The sequence below is a fragment of the Microchirus variegatus genome, assembly GCF_963457635.1.
Source record: "Microchirus variegatus genome assembly, chromosome: 23".
Taxonomy (NCBI): Eukaryota; Metazoa; Chordata; class Actinopteri; order Pleuronectiformes; family Soleidae; genus Microchirus; species Microchirus variegatus.
The window spans coordinates 10,262,083-10,279,916 of NC_139824.1; the positions used below are offsets into that span (position 1 = coordinate 10,262,083).

Here is a 17,834-nt window from a genome sequence, read left to right on the forward strand (position 1 = left end):
GCGGCCCGCAGAAACATTTCTGGCGGCCCGCAATGAATTACTGTTGATAGTTTTAATCCAGAAGCTACTCTGCTTGTTAAATGTTTATTGGACATGACTGGATACAGACCAATAAGTGTAAACTGTAGAACTGTAATCTGGTCATTAAAATTATTACAAATGGGATTTCTTTCTGTTTTTTTTCCATTTTTTTCCTTTGGCGGCCCTCAGTCCAACGTTGGGTTCCTAAATTGGCCCCTCGGGTATCAAAACTTTGAGAAGCCCTGATTTAGAGTGTCCAATTTACCTAATCCCCATATTGCATGTTTTTGGACTGTGGGAGGAAGTCGGAGAACCCAGAATAAACCAACACACACACAGGCGAAGAACGTGCAAACTCCATGCAGAAAGTCCCTTGTTCCAACAGGGTCGCAAAACCCAGTCTTTTAAATAAATATACCCTACCGTTCAAAGGTTTGAGGTCACCTATACAATTTTTCCATTAAAACTCAGTTTAATTCTTCAAACGAGTTGCAAAATAAATAGATAATATAGTCAAGACATTGACAAGATTAGAAATAATGATTTTTATTCAAAATAATAATTTTGCCCTTTCGTCAAAGAACCAGCAAAACTGTTTTCAGCTGTGCTAACATCATTGCACAAGTGTTTTCAAGGGTTTTCTAATCATCCAATAGCCTTCTAACACGATTAGCAAACACAACGTACCATTAGAACACTGGAAATGGGCCTCTATACACCTATGTACATATTCCATTAAAAACCAGACGTTTGCAGCTTGAATAGTCGTTTACCACATTAACATATGTATAGAGTGTATTTCTGATTCATTTAATGTCTTTAATGTATTCAAAAATAAGGACATTTCTAAGTGACCCCAAACTTTTGAATGGTCTGGTATCCACATGCATAATATTTAAAACTAGTGGAATATTAGAAGTGCACAGAGAGTTCAGGAGTGACTGAATGTCAGACTGCATTGTCAATGTTCCTCTTAACTCCCGTCAACCACAACCAGGACAAACAGCCACTGGCACTCCTCTGCCATCGCTGCCCTGCCAGGGCCTTGTCTCCACCAATCAGTGAAGTGAACTGGGTTACGCGTTGGCTGGTGATTTGTCTGGAGGGTACACTGAAGTTTTGCCCTCCTCAATGCGACACTCCACACCCTCCACTCTTGTATGTCTGACCTCCTCTTTGCTCTCGCCAGCCGTCTGTGTGTGCGTGCCCTTCATCTCGCCCGCTGTGCTTTTCTGCCCTGCTGAGCTCGGCAACAGAGGACAAAAACAGGCTCAAGTGTCAAAGATTTGTCGGTTTATATGCATGATGTTCCCCATATTTCCCCTTTTTAGAGCATTTTTCATATTTGAGTTGACTTTCACGGCATGAATACAAATCCAAACACAATCTATGCACTGCATCGAGTTCTGAAGGGGCCAAATATAACAGCCACACAGTGGCAGGTGCTGATTATTTCCGGGCAGAGGCAAAGACCGGCTGAAAGGATGATCACTATAATCATTAGGTATCATCAACCCATTTACCTCTAGATCACCAATTACTGTTCATCACCTGCAGTCAAACGAGTAAGACGCAAAAAAAGGGGACGTGGGCGGAGCTTTGAAGGAGTAAATAACAGACAACTGAGACATCAAACTGGAAAGGTCAGCTCTTTTCTTCTTTTTTTACGCAAGCCTATGAAGTTCATCAGATTAAGCCAGGTCATCAACTCTTACTCAAAGACAACTGGATTACACTGGCAAGACAAAAGTGACACAGGAAGTCCATCAACCATAACCTTCGAAATAAATGACACATTTTCAAGTTTCAAGCAGCCCATAGCAAAGAGTAAAGGAATTGGGCTTATAACCCGGAAAGTCTTTGGTTTAATCCCAATCCCCCATTGCTCCCCAGGCGCCAAAAAAGTTCTGTTCACTACTGGTGTCTGGTTAAATGCAAATATTCATTATTAATCACAGAGATGTAGAAAACATCACTCACTAAAACTGCAGGGGGAAAACATGATGAAGGATTACATGCTCATGAATTCAAGAAATGGAACCATGAGATAACCAAAAACCCAAAAGAAGCTTCAGGAGCAGCAGCGTGAACTCTTCCCAGGAAGAAACACGACTGACTGTCACCTAAGGATGTGTGAATGTACGCGAGTGCTGAGCTTTTTACACTCAAAATGAGTTTGTGTGAGGAGGAATAAAGGCAGTGAGAGCATAAGCCCTACACTCTTAGAAATAAGGGTTCCAAAAGGGTCCTTCTACAAGGGCTGAGGTTCTACCTGGAACCATTTGCTTTTGAAAAACCCTTTCCCGAAGAGAGGGTTTTTCAAGGTTTCTTGGTAACACTAATGGTTCCAGTAAGAACCATTTTGATCCAGAGAAACCTATAAAACCAAGAGATCCACAAGAGATGAATTAAATGGTGGTTACAGTTTCCAATTTAAAAAAAACGTAAAATGGCTACTAGTAGGCAATAAATGCTCAAATTACAATATAATGTTTCAGTAAAAATCCCTAAAGATCTGCATTATTAGCTTATTGTGCATCTATTAGCTCTACACATGCACTTAAGCCCGAGTGTGAACTTTGATATCGAGTGCACGGAACAGTTGTCAGTATCACTTAAATCTCCCTTGTCCTGTGCAAAAAAAACATCCCTCTCATCAACATGCCAAACCGTGCAGAGGCAACCCCTCTCTGGCATCATTAAATGTAAACTGACAAACAGTCGTGTGCATGCGTGTGGTGTGTGTAGTCATCTCTGCTCGTCGGGAGAGTAAAAGGCAAGGGCTGCAGAGACTGGACGAGAGCCAAGCTCGGACAAACAAAACAAGCGAGCGCCCACAGCACATAATGGTTGGCCGGATGCCGCCGCTGCTGCTGCTGCCGCCGTCGTCGTCCTCCGTCCTCTTTTGAGCGTTCACACGTTCTTGCACAGTCGACAGCTTCGCTTCGTCCCCGCTGACGCACCAGCTCTCTGTTCTCTGCAGAGCTTTTTTTTGTTCGCCTGTCTGTCAGCGCGAGGTGTCATGCCTACACTTTTGTCTTCACTTAAAACAACAATGCATGTCCAAATACTGCAGCTCACTAAGATTATGATGAAAAAGAGAAAGAACGGACGTTTCACACTACATTTGTAGTCAGTCAGACAAACATGAATGTCTCTAATAAGTCCTATATGTGTGTGTACATGTCATAAATAAGATGTGTGTCTATATTTGTGAGGACATTTTGACTGATCTACACAACTTTAACAGGCTTTTTAAGGATTAAGATTTTAGGCTTAAGGTTAAGCATTTAGTTGTGATGGCTAAGGTTAGGGTAAGGGAATAGTGAATGTATTATGTCTACTTTTGAACTTGTTTGTGCTCCGACTCAGACTAACTGAACCTCGCTGAGCTTTTATTTTGAAAGGTCAAGTCCAATTTTTCCATTTTGCAAAGCGAAAGTTATGAATCCAACATTTTAATTTCATCTCTCCTTATACTCATTCCAACAACTTGGCTCGCAATATCTGCTGATACATATCCTTTCTTCTCTCTTCCCCACGTTTAAAATGACGATATTCAACTCCCTGTAATCATCTTTACTCTGCTGCAGCACAACGTTGTTTGACTCTACTCTACAATTAAGTGCACTGTGCGCTCCTCAGGCACCCAAAAATAAGCCATAATTAGCAGTTGAATCTTAAAAAACGGCATTTATAAAATATTTATACATCTATAAACTGGCTATTTAGTATGTTTTTTTTATCCTATTAAGATTTATTCGGCACATAAAGGCAAGATTGATGAGTAGGTGGAGTGTCTGTGGACACTTCTGGTTGTCGGTGTCACTGCACTGGTGTCAGATGCTGCTGTATGCTAATGAGCAGCACAGAGAACAATAGGCAGGGCATGCAAATTTCATGGCTGTTGACCTGAATGACAGAGTTTAATCCAGCCTCGGTCGTGAAAAACAGCTCAAGTCTGACAAATCAGACGCAGCGAGTATGGATCTTTTGCAGAAGGTAAAGCCAAAGACAACATATAGTTTTGGACAGAACAAAAACAGCGTAGTAAACATAAACCATTTGACTGCTACTGACCTCACTAACATGAGCTGTTTCAGAGAATTGGGGCCACCGTCATTACAGAGTGTGTCATTTGAGATGATGCCATGATGCATCATCGTCACAACATCCACCTCCCCCTCGGACACGTCTGTGACCCCAAAACTCAGCAATCCAGGAACCATGAACTCAAGCTGATGTCCTGATTAGGACATAAAGGAAGTTTCATTTTAATAATACTTAAAAACACATAAATTATGAGATGTAATTGCTACGTACAAAGCTTTTAATTTAATTTCTTCATTGATTTGATTTCTTTTATGCTTGAATACCATTTCATTTGCCCACATACTACATATCGGTCACTTGAAGTGTATTTTTGTGCATAGCTATAAATAAGTGTTCCAAAAGGGTCCTTCTACAAAGGCTGAGGTTCTACCTGGAACCATTTGCTTCTGAAAAACCCTTTCCAGAAGAAAGGGTTTTTCAAGGGTTCTTGATAACACTAATGGTTCCAGTATGAACCATTTTGATCCAGAGAACGCTTTAAAAACCCTTTCCCGAATAAAGAGTTTAAAGGGTCCTTGGTGGAACCCTTGGAGGCCAAGCAGGAGAACCTTATATGGTTCTACTAAGCACTTTTATTCCTAAGAGTGTAGGCCGGCTCCACAAATGCACTTGCTTCTAAAAAAACAAATTCAAACACACTTCTGTTTGTTCAGTTTTTTTTTAAGTAACTGAAACAGCATGAACTTTCTTTCATAAAAACAACACTGTCGTCCTGTCCGGTTTTCCACAGTAAAACGGATAAACTGTATAAACCTCTGTCCTCGTCCAACTGTCCTGAAAAAGGCCTTTTGTAGATTTCAGAGCGAGAGAGAGAGAGACAAGCGTTTCAGTCGTTAGAGCTCGGCAGACTCAACTGTCAGGGTCCGTCAATGGACAGACTGGTTAATGGGCAGACTGGCCGGCGTCCAGATCACTAAGAGAAAAGGGTTATGAAAGGCAAATGTGTTTCAGGATGGATTTTGAATGCGTTTTCCATGTACACTGTACAATGTTCAACTGATCTGTGTTATATCAATACAAACCATCTCCAAAATGCATAAATAACATATTTACTACATCATTGGACCAACTGTATTGGTTAATATGGTTTGACTCATTATGATGGATCTTTGAGCAAAATCCTTAAAATCCTTATGAATAATATCACTTAGGGTGATAAATCTGCAAGAGACTCAGCAAAAGGTCATATTTTATAGATACAGTTGCAAGGGGAGTAAAATGGTTCAGCCATAGGTTTTGTTTTCATTCAAACTTCATCAGGATGAGATGTCATACATGATATTCACTCACACCACATACTGAGTGTTTATCCAATGAAACCATTGATTTCCATTAATTGTGTCCAGGTCAAGTGAAGGCTACATTAGCTATAACATCACTGGTCTTAAAGTGAGCAGTATCATTTACCACACTTCCCTCCATGACTGCACTCTTGCCCTGTTCACCCGGCTGTTTGCATCACCTTTGCCCTTCAACACTGCAAGACAATAGTTTTTCCTGTGCATAAACAGACTCATGAGCAGAGAACTGCAGAAAGTGAAACTATAATCCATGTGTGTGTTTATGTACAGCACTGCAGAAACAGCAGCTCCTCAAATCACATGAAAAAGCAGGAAAAAGCAGAGTGATATGGACAGTATTACCTTTGCATTACAGAGAACCAACTGATAAGAAAATATGTGAAAGAATGAGAATTCTATTCAGTTGATCTAGACATAATAAGTCTCACATTCGTTCATCATGAATGAGAATATTCAATTACATAAATTAGATTGGCAGCTCAAGTAAATTAAAATACTTAAAATACTTGCACTTTTTCGGTTTAATTGGTACAGCATAAAGCAGAGGTCTTAATATCAAGTTATAATGGGTTATTAGATTTTTATTAATAGATTCATTTTGCACCATAAATACATTTGTTTTGTTAACTATTTATTGTCCCATGACACTTTTATTATGTGAAATATCAAAAATGTTATCATTTTGGTGTAAAAATACACTTAGCAAGTGTAGTCAAACAATAAAAAGCAGGGAAAGTCATATTTTTTTGCCTGTTCAGTCAGCTTTTTTTTCTTTTAAAAGCAGCAGCTGATTCTGCTGGCCCTTTAGAACCAACCATCTACAATTAGCATTCAGTCTGATGAGCAGCTTTGAACTGAGGAGGGAGAGGAGACAGAGATGTATTGTGCAAAGATGTTTACACACACACACACACGCACACACACACACACGAACAGACACCTGACAGCTGCACTTACACCCTCCCTTCCAGGTTATAGAGCTAATTATCCACTGGTGGGTGGGTAGTGGGTAGTGGGAGACCCCCTGTCTGAATGTGTGTGTGTGTCAGTGGGAGGGGGGCCCCCTCCGGATGGCTGGGACCTGTGATTTGATTTTGGAGGAGCAGATGGCGGCTGCTGCTGCTGCTGCTGCTGCTGCTGCTGCTGCTGCTGCTGCTGCTGCTGCTGCTGGAAGGCATTTGCATGTGTGTATTTATGGGTGTGTGCGATTGATTGAGCGTGACCTTTATTTTCTCAAAGCGCAAAGTAAAGCTTTTTAGGGGACTTCTTATAAAAACCGTTAAGATGTGACGCTCATTTAAAGAGCTGACTAAACTAAACACTCGGTACATTAACCAAACACACACACACAACAAAGATATTTATAGTTAAAGCTAATTCAAAAAGTTCACGTTCGTAGACGCGGACGGTCTCTTGTGTCATGTATCAAGTTTCCAGCCAATCGGTCAATGTATGGCGAAGTTACAGGGTACTTCCTGTTTTGGAGCGAATGGTTGACAATTCTGATGGCCACACCCTTTTAAATCTGCATCATCGACTCTTTGCGTTTTACGATTAACATGCTCAGACATGTGCAAATCACAAAGATGGGCGCCAAATTCAAAATGGTTGACTTCCTGTTGAGTTGAAGCTGTGGTCACAATGGAGGTTTTTGTTTATCTTGGGCTGAAATTTGGTGCATTTTAGTTCCGGCTTTGTCCTGCCAGGTTTCACCTTTGTGGGGAGCTACAGAGCCATTTTGCACCACTTTTACATATTTCCCTTATTTTATACAATTTTCACCAATGGTCAGTGCCTTTCAAAAGTTATCCTTTCAAAAGAAAAATAATAAGAAATCCAGGAATTTCAATAGGTTGCTTGTTAGATTAGATTAGATCATACAATAACAGTAATACAGACTTCTTTTTTTCAGTTTTAATGGCGAGTGTAGTGTAACATGTACCAATTCCACTCTGGGCTGAATATTGACCTGCTGGTTTTGACTTTGTTGTTTTGAAGGTCATCTCACTTCCAAAATGTCTGTGTTATTATTTAAATAGTTTCCAGTCCAAGTTAATAATCTGCGCACCCAGATAATCTGGGGGGGAAAAAAAGTTTTTTTAATGACTGGACAACATCTACCAATTGTAAAGCTAAAATATATATTTTAATTTCAGATGAATACATCATCCTGAAGCTGAAACACAATTTTTTTTTCTTCTTTCCTGCTCATGAAATGCTGATGTTCTTGATGTGACAAACAGCCATTCTTGTCTGTCCAGAATATAAAAAGAGGCTTTTGAGTGTGGAGACGGGACACGACGGGAAGTCTCCAAACAAGCCGAGCTTTCAGATTATCAGACACGTCTGGTCAACTGTCACCTCCTGTTCAAAGCGAGTTTCCCTCCCATTTAATCCCACAAATAGCTTTAAACAGTACAGATAAAATATTCAGTTGTAATGGATGAATTATTTACACAACAAATGAAAGAAATCCCCCTCGATTGTCTTAAACTGAACTGACTCCTATGATCGTGGACAGGATGTTGACAGGCGTCCTGTTCTGGTCTTAGGATCAGGTTCCAGGCTTAATGTGTTTAACCTCTGAATTAGACTCTAAAATGTTAAAGAGAGACAAGTTCACTCATAAGATAACAACCCATTTAAAAACAGTGACTGGGTATGATTTCCTAATTATATAAAAGGAAGTAAATAGAGCCATTTTTGATCAATTCCGATTAATTCACTTTACATTGATGCTCCAAGGATGGGCTGCGTCTTTTCACATTTAATCTTTTTTTTTTTAATAACAAGGTTGCCTTTGTTGATATATATTAACCTCTAAAATTAACTGTCGAGTTAATTGCTGTGCTCAAGTGTTCAACAGCTGAAGAGGGGACGTTTTTTTCAGAGCCAGAATACTCAGTGATTGGATTTACGTTCCACGAAAGAGTGAAATCATTGATCAAAGGAAACTAAGCTGAGGTCGCTGGGACTAATAGTTAATGTGTTCATCATTAAAAATCATACGAGGATCTAAAGAAGCACTCGGCATGAGCCGTGTAACGTGTCGTCTGTGATATACTGTACGGAGTGTGCTAAATATGGCGCAGCACTTCAAATCAAATCACTTAAAATATCAATCTGCAGGAGAGAATCACGTGCACTGCAGCAGATCTCGTTGGATTCACTGTGCCATATGTGTGTTGGTGGTTGACTCGGATGCAATCTACATTCAATCCATTAAAAAGAACAATGTGAAAACCTAAAAAGCACAACGGGGACGCGTCCATGACTCATTTCACAGATATTAAAACTGAATTAATCACAGTAAAAAAAAAAAAAAAATCACCTCACAAAATGTTCACAGGCCTGGATGTGAGGCAGCACATTAATCACTTGCTAAACCTGCTAATATTACGCTTTCACGGCAGGTGTTGCTCTTACGACAACTGATGTAAACCCCCCCCGGCTGTGATACACTGACTGCCTTACAGACAGAGAGGGACAACATGTACAAGTTTAGATGCATAAAAAGCAGCTGTATCATACCGTACATTACTAACATTCCTAAGAGAAGCAGTTTTGTGAGGACCATCAAACACAGGAAACTTAACGTAAATAAATGTGATGTTAATCTGGACACTGTTGAGAAACCCTAACAAATCATTAGAAAGCCGCGTGTTCCTGTTCCATGCTGTCCAGACAGAAAGTGTGCTGGTGCTGGCTGCCTGTGTCAGAAGTGATAAGGATCACTTTTCTCATGAGTCTGCGGCTCTTGTCAGCCCAGAAAACCTCACAGGAAACAAACATCAGATTCTTTGACTTTCAGACCGTGTTATCTCAGCTTTCTTAGTTTGCCATTACTGCTCCAAACTCCTGTTGGATGCTTTAGACTTTAAGTCCTTCAAGCATCAATGATTTGTGTAGTTTTTTTACATAACTGTCAAATCTCATCACAAAAGTATAGTTGAATGTCACTGAATTTGGAGTTTATATGTAAACATCCACTTGACAGGTTTTGACAGTTGCTGTTGCACTTTAAAGCGCATATCTGCTGTTTTAGTTCCATGTTTTTGCCAAGCACTCACAACTGTTGAATCTGATTAAATCATATTCATGTTTGCATTGAAAACGTGTTTTTAAAGGTCCCATATTATGCAAAATCAACTTTTTAATCATTTTAATACTTATATTTGGGATTCTGGAGGCCCTACCAGTCGCTAAAGTGTGAAAAAAGATGACTCAGTCATGTTTTTGTGGAGATAAAACAACATGCAACGTTGACTTCTGGGCTCATTGGGACGTCACAATGTGCAAAATTCCTGGAATTATTGTCTCGCGGAGCTCCACTTTGTCCGCTGGCGATGGAATCCGAAAACCAGCAGTCCGCGAAAAGTTCTATTCTTGGCTCCACAGTGCAACACAGAGTTCTACACAAACTTCCAGCCTCAGAGGATTTATCTGTCCAGTGGATACATGTTATATATGACGCCAATGTGCCTGCTAGAGCCTGCAAATGATCACTTTTCCAAATGCTGTTAGCTCCCAGTAGCCTCTGTGGCTAGAGAACAACATCCTTTCATTCTTCTACATCTTCTACTGCTTTATCCACCACATGAGGGTCACGGGGGTCACTGGTGCCATTCTCAGCTGACATAGGGTGAAAGGCGTGGTACTGCACACCCTGGTCCGGCCATTCACTCTCACGTACGGTCAATTTAGAGTGTCCAATTTGCCTAATCCACAAATCTGCATGTTTTTGTACTGTCACAGGAAACTGGAGAACCCACATACACAGGGAGAACACGCAAGTTCTAACCCGAGGTCGTGAACCCGGGTCTTCTTGCTGCAAAGGCAAGAGGGCTTAATCACTACGCCAACCATGTGGCCCCCGATAATAGCAAGGAAATGAAAAACAATTAAGTAAGACTTCGTCCAGATGAGGCAGCATTAATATAAATCTCCTTGATGAGTGGGCACCATGTGTACAGCAGCCCCCCAACACCAAAGTCAAATGGAAATGTTAGAATAATGCATGTGTCCCATTTGGCTAGGTAATAGTAAAAAAATAGTCTTGAATGATATAATATGATTAGATGATGTAGAAATGACTCTCTGCTTGTTGTAAAGACCTGAACCTGAAAATGTATTCATTAGTGCCTCGTTGAAATAACAATGACGCGTTATTATGCGCGGATGATTAAACAGGATGTAATTACCTCGGCGACCAGCACAGCTGAATCCAATAAATCACAGCGGTTTGTGGAGATAAAAACCTTTGGCCAAAAAACGCTCGGCCTCGCAGCTCCGTCTGGTTCTCATTTGCACCTCATCACAGCCCCAATCTCACTGAAAACAATGCGGCGAACTCCCTCCAACTGTCACGTTATGTAAGTTTAAGCAGCGAGTTCATGGCTTGGCAACAACCACAGAATATAGTTTCTGCTTTTGCACAATTGTTTTTACGAGCACTGCGGCTCCGGTTTCATATAGTAATTATGTTTTCAGATTCTGATGTTATTGAAATGGGCCATATACAGTATGTAAGAAATAGTAGGTCATAAAATAACCAAGATATATCATTAGATATCAAGGAAACATGATGAACTGAACTACTGGATTCACTGATAACAAAAGATACGCGTCCATTTATGTTTTAAGGCCCTGGTATACTTCAGTGTACAAGTCTGGACACAGGGAATAGGATGCATTCCTATCAAAGAAGAAGAGAACAATGCTATAGATCCCTCAAACACGTCTGAAATTTCACAGCTGAAAGGCCTGTCAGGGAGGGGAGTCGGGGTGTGAGCTGGTTCAAGGGTCACCAGGCCATGGCTCGGATGACTGTCCTCGGACTCGACTACTTCTGTGGCCAAAATGTTTTTTTCTGCTTGGTGAGCAGGGTTCTACTCCACCATTGATGGAGCGGAAGTACAGTTTTCAGTCCCCAACATGCTCTTGGGCCGCAGTTCCAAAATCTGGGCTGTACACGAAACCTGCACACTGAACGTTGAGACATGACAATTCATGTCATGCACACAACACCAGGGCCTTTAGTTTGTAGTTTTGGTCTGTGCACCACCCACTGGCATCCACCCAATAACACAGCATATTGCCAGGTTGCTAGCAACACAGGAAGCTAAAGCAAAGAGCTAAAAATGCAAACCTAAAAAGCCTCATAACCCCTCCCAAAATGGTCTCAACCAGATAATTTTCTGCTCCTACAGACTGACTTTTATCTTCAATCTCTACCCGTTGCCAACATGTGAAAATTATCCAAATAGATTGATCATAAAAATAAAACAGATGGTGGAACAGTCATACATGTGTATCAGTATGTGCATGAATGAACACAGTATCATGTATAAGTGCAACTTTTTGTTTCTGTGTTTTGAGTTGGGATTGCTGTTTTTTTTACCATTTTAAAACACTAAGGGTTACCATTCTAATCTCCTTTAAAGACATTTTCTCATTAAAAAGACTCACCTGTTTGCCCTCTAACGTGTAGAGCCTCTTCACAGTCCCAGAGTCCAGCTTGATCGCCTCGGTGATGTCGGTGAGCACCTGCTCGAAGGAGTGCGCCGTCTTTTTGTTGAGCAGAATCCGAACGGCCTTGCGGGGTTTGACGCCGCCGCGGATGACCGTGACGAGCTTGGGTTTGATGAAGTCCTTGGCCTCGCGCTGCAGGTCACTCTTCGACGGGATCAGGAGGGAGGAGAGGGAGCGGGACGTGCCCGTCTTGCTGCCCACCGACCAGTTGGGGTTGATGTTCTTGCTGTAGTCCACGCGTCGGAAGGGTTCGTTGGATGCACACACATAGCTCTCACCTGGAGGAAGAAAATTAATGAGTGGTCAAAACATCCATCCATAAAGCACACACAACTCATATAATACTTGCTTCTACAACGGCATTCTGGGAACATCAAAGAGTTAACATTCCTCAGCTGAAACAAATGGGCACATTGAGAGGCCAGTCCAGTATAACGCCGTTCACTGTCTCTTTCAGCTGCTGAGCTGCAGCACTGGCCTTCCTCCAAAGCAAAGCATTTGTTTAATCTGCCAGCATTCCAGTCCAACTATTAACGCGCAAACGTTTCCCCCCTTAAGAACAAAGTCATGTGACAGCAGACCTTGGCCCGTAAATGAAAACCACAGCAAGAATGTCTGGCGATTGTTCCGAAGGCTCGGTGTGGGGGTTCAATGGGAATCTTTTCCACGAGTATGAAAAGAAAAAGTGACTCTTCGGATACAGTCATTACACAATTATGCAATTCATCATTCAGGATTAACTTTCCCTTTACAAGACATTGGGGTTTTCTGTTCCAGCAAACATCCACCACGTCTTTCAGTAAGGAAATTTACACGACTGAAGGACAAGGATCACAGGAATCTCAACAAAGAAAAAGGAAACTGATGATGTGTAATTTGTTAAAATTGTTTATCAGATGGATATCAGATTCCAGATATGGAATCAGTCCCATCGATGACATCTTCATCATTGAATGTGTGTCAAGGCAGTGAATCAAGCTGCAATGTAAGAAGGTTATAAGAGACATTATATCCCACGATACCTGGTTTTTAATAAGCCTGCAATTATCCAAGAGCTAATTAAAAGGCTAGGACACAGCTGAAGGGACTGCACTACACTGAAACGGAATCTAACTGGGACTGTCAGTCATCGGAGGGTAAGCGATCGAATGTAAAGATGCCGGTGACACGTCTTTTCCCCGGGGGAGCGGGGAACCTCAGGTGCGGCATCTCGCCGTCATGTGAGAGGGCGCCTCGGTCGCCTGCCGCCAGCTGCTGTCCTCAGGTGGACGACAGATGATGTCGACGTTGACGCAGGCGTCCAATCAGTCCCCGCAGCGTTTATACTACGGCAGTCGCACAGCTGTCACCAGGAACCACAACAAGGTGATGTTAAAGTGTTAACATTGTGAGGCTATAAGACCAAACCGATGCAAGATCTGACCAAAAATGAAATTTTTAAAATGTTCCTTTTGGTCTTTCATGCAATAAATGCATTTTATGTGTCTCTAGGGACCATACATTAATGATTATTATTAAATGTACGGTCTACGGCACTACTAAAATATGCAGAGGACTATACCTTTGTCCATCAAGTATACATTTAGGATGCAGCTCCGGTTCAGCCTGGAGCAATACTACATGAATCACTCCAAATAAGACTTTTAAAATGATTCATGACTTAATGGCATGAAAAATAAAATGGTTGAAATGGTTTTAATGATGACAAATTCATAAAAATTGGACTGGAAATTAAAACAAAACACATTTTTAGGAAGGTGTCAGACTGTGACCTTTGATTCTACTGATAGATAAGAATAAGAATTTGTGGCAACACCAAGAACAGTGAGTAAGTAAGGCATTAAGCTGCAATATGGATTTTACACGGCTTGTTTTGGGTCAAAGTCAACATTCTCTTCTACACAAACTTTTACTAGCGCTACATCACAGAGAGTCGAGAGACTCCTTCTCTGACGCAGAAGCGTGATTCACGACACGAGCATTCCTGAATCAGGGCTCATGTTCACATCGTTGCCGCGAAGACAGAATCGGAACAGTGAAAGAACATTAGCTGAGCTGCTTGACTGCGTGCGGGCCAATTTGAGCTCCATTAAAACGGCTGGATTTTATCAACCCTTCAGCTTTACAAAATGACTGTCCCAACAAGAGTTCCACTGTCAGCAACTTGTGCACCCCAACCTCCCCCACCTCAAAACCACAACATAACTTCAAAGCTTCAGTTTCCGCTACCTCTCCCCAGTTGTTTTCCACAAGCACAGCAGTTCAATTTGAATGGGCTCCGACCCAGACGTAAGGGACACACATGTGAACGATGCTCGATCGGCTTTGCACACAAAAGAGCCACAGCAGGCCCGGAATCAATGGAGGGCAGACTGCTGAACTGTGCAGTAAATGTTCCCTCCCTTCCTCTCTCCACTTAAATGGCTGAGTAAACAAGGACAAGACACTCATGTTTGACACATTTTTTTTGAAACAAAACAAACCTCTTATCCAGCTGCCCAGAAAGTAGAGTTCATATGATGCGGATGAACCGACACTTTATTAAAGGGAAAAACAGCTGTTTAAGGGTCTCTCAGTGAATTTATGGACCAAACCAATGCAACACAAACAAACAAAAAAAAAGCTACTTTTGCCAAAAGTAGTGATGCCACAGAATTCAGATCAAGCACTGACCTAAATCTTCCTCTCAGGAGACAGAGCATAGATTCAATTTTAGGGAGGAAGTGAAATAATAATAAAAAAAACAAGCCAGAATTATTTTATTTTTTTTAAAGAGGATTGAACAGTCACAGACTGTGCAGACAGATACTGAAGATGAGGTCATTATGGAGAGGTCAGTGTCCCTGCAGAGAGGACAACACAGCAGGGAAGTGACAGTGCTGCATTTATGTCTGCATGAGCACCAGTGACTATGACAAAGAATATGATAACCACATTTGTTTAGGATGTGATTTTAGCCCTTTAGCTCCTACCAAAAGACTATGACTGGACGAGGCGTTTGCAAACTTGCTGTGGTTTACCGTTTTTTAATTATAACAATTGCAGTTCGTTAGTTTGCAATCTCAAAACCCATAAATTCACCCATGTGCTGCCAACAACAAACGGACAGAAGAATGAGGTGGGGAATAACGTCTCGTCTTTCAAACCCCGGGGTGAGATTACGTTTTTTAAAGCCAATGAACACGGAAAACATCAAGCTTTAAAAGCCTATTCCCTGGTAGGAGATTTACAAGAAACAATTACAAGCGCGTAACGTCCACTCATCGATAAAAGAAAGTGGGAGAATATTAAGAGAGAGTCCAGTGCTGCACTGATGCACAGCTAGGAAAAGCCCTGAAGTCAAGTTGAACTGATGATTAGGGATGTTTCCTATCCTCTCCTCTCCATGTAAGACACATGTCAACACAGTTTTTTCACTGCATTTGTCTAATTTATCCTATATTTCCTATATATATATATATATATATATATATACATATGTATATATATATATACACACACACATATATATATATATACACATTATATTACATTCCTGTGTTGGTGCATGTGTCAATTTAAATTTCACCTATGGGGGAAAATCAATAACACTTTTGCATTGCATTTGCATCCATTATAGTGTAATGTTTCCCTGATTGAGATAAACAAATAACACTCAAAGGAGCACTAACCTTATGCGAGTACTGTATATGCTGTAATGCATGCACTTTATGCACATTTTTGTACCGTTTAAATATCATCAACATTATCTTCCCTTCTATCCTAATCCTTTTGGATTTCTTGCTTTTCCTGCCCCGGGGACTGCAGATGGAAATTAGTCTGACATGTTTTCTGTACACAAACAAATAAAGTGACCGTGCAAACTTTTCTAATATACAGCAAATCATGTAAATATACAAGGTGAACTAATAGGCTGTGTTGACATAACTTTCCTGATGCCAATTAGCCAAGCTTTTAAAAAAATCCATTCCCAGGTCTGCATCAATGACCATTAGTCAATACAATAATGTACTGAGCCACGTCCATAATGTATGACGCAGGGCCGGCCCAAGGCATAATGCGAACTAATCCGATGTTTAGGGCCCTGTGACCACTAGAGGGCCCCAAAGAGCAAGAGCTGTTCCGTTTATTTAGAATTTTTCTCCCCATTTTTACCAAAAGCATTTTCACAGTTTTTACATAGTTGTCAGATGTGATTATTTCACTTTATATTTTATTTATAAACCATTTTTATTACCTTGTTCCGGGTGCCTCTGTTGATTTACATTATTATTTAAGTATTTGTTTGATATGTATTTTACTTTATTTAATGCTGTGTTTTTTTACACATAAAAGTCAAATATTTGTATTACAGGAGTGTATTTTGAATCCCCTCCAAAGATTGTGCACATTTTTTTGTTTTATGTATTGATTCTCTGTGTCGCCAGTAGGGGGAGTTGCTGATTTTGCCAAATATTAAAGGCGCATTTTGTAATAAATCTAAAGAAACTGGCCATAAAATCCTCCTACTATGTCACAGAGACTCAGGAATAATGTTCATATAACAAACTGAACTCAGACTGCAGACTGCAAATCATGTTTATGTTTTGAAATCATGTTTTTGCATGTGGCACCACCTACGGCCGTCTACCAATCATTGCAGTCAGTAGAGTCTCAGCTGCCGAGCAACCACGGGTTGCCAGTTACGTCAGAAAACGAAACCTAAAAGACCTCTGTATTTTGAATTTGAATGTAGTAACCGTTTTTGGACACATTCTTACATATGGCACCTTTAAATGAAAGATGTTTCTGTAAATTTGCAATTCTGGTTTCAAAAAGTTCTCACATTTAGTTTTACAAGTGTATTCGTATTCGTGACAGAGTAGAATAAGTAGAATAGCTTTAGTATAGTAGATGTGTAATTGATCAATAATCATTATTATTGGCAGTAACAGAGGGCCCCAAAATCCCATTTTGCTTAGGGCCCCATGGAGGCTTGGGCCGGCCCTGGTATGATGACATGAAGAGGTTACTGCATCCATCCATCCATCAGACCTTACCCTCCACTAACTCATCCAGACTGGAGATCTTCCTGCCTCCATCCAACGTGTATAAGGTCCGCACTCCCTGAGGAAGGTTGACGTTGTCTGACAGAGACCGTGTGAGCTCCATGAGCAGAGCATCCATGGACCTGAAGCGGTCGTTTGAGACGGCATACACCAGCCCTTTGAAGTATCTGTCCCCATTGCGATAAAAGCGCACTTTTCGGGCTTTCTTCTCGGACGTGAGGGACTGGAGAGTGCGCGTGCGGTAGAAACTACAGTGCGCACTGTGCGCAGGGCTCGGCACCAGTCCGTTACCCCTGGAGCCAGACTGGGACCCGGCGGCCGAGTTGGTCCTCGGTGTCCGGTGTGGCTTCTCTCGCTCCTCGAAGTGTTCGAACTCAATACTTCTGCTCAGAGACATTGTCGTGTGTCACTTTATATTCCTGCGATGACAGAAAACAATAGTTGGAGATCCTGACGCGTCGCAGCCGGATGAAGGAGGAGGAGGAGGAGGAGGATACACGTGCGCGTCTCCACTCCCAATCCACAGTGTGGCTACTTCAACTTCTCCCGCACTCTGAAACGCTGAAATAATCTTTAAATCTACAGAAACGGATGAATTTCAACTCAAACAGACAGTTGCGGTTATAATCCAAATAAGGCAAACTCTGGATTATCCAGTGGAGAACGGTTTCCAGTCCAGCGATAAACATCTGTGTGTCACAGACATTGCTGTGGATTCACACTAAACTTCAGGGTTCTACAAAGTGGATCCGTCTCTGCGTCTCATCCTCCCTCACACACACTCACACACACACACACACACTGGTCGCTCAAGCTGTCA

The 17,834-nt window shown here is 41.4% G+C and overlaps 1 protein-coding gene across 1 annotated transcript in view; it reads right to left on the bottom strand.

The window, feature by feature from the left end:
- dclk2a (doublecortin-like kinase 2a) overlaps positions 1–17,411 on the bottom strand; it is a gene marked incomplete at both ends in the record, with an annotated part of 62,941 nt that extends 45,530 nt beyond the window's left edge. The window contains 2 exons of the mRNA XM_083909369.1: positions 11,904–12,244; positions 17,006–17,411. Coding sequence (XP_083765495.1) covers positions 11,904–12,244; positions 17,006–17,411 — 747 coding nt within the window. The remainder of the gene's footprint in view (positions 1–11,903; positions 12,245–17,005) is intronic.
- Between the last annotated feature and the right edge of the window lie 423 nt (positions 17,412–17,834).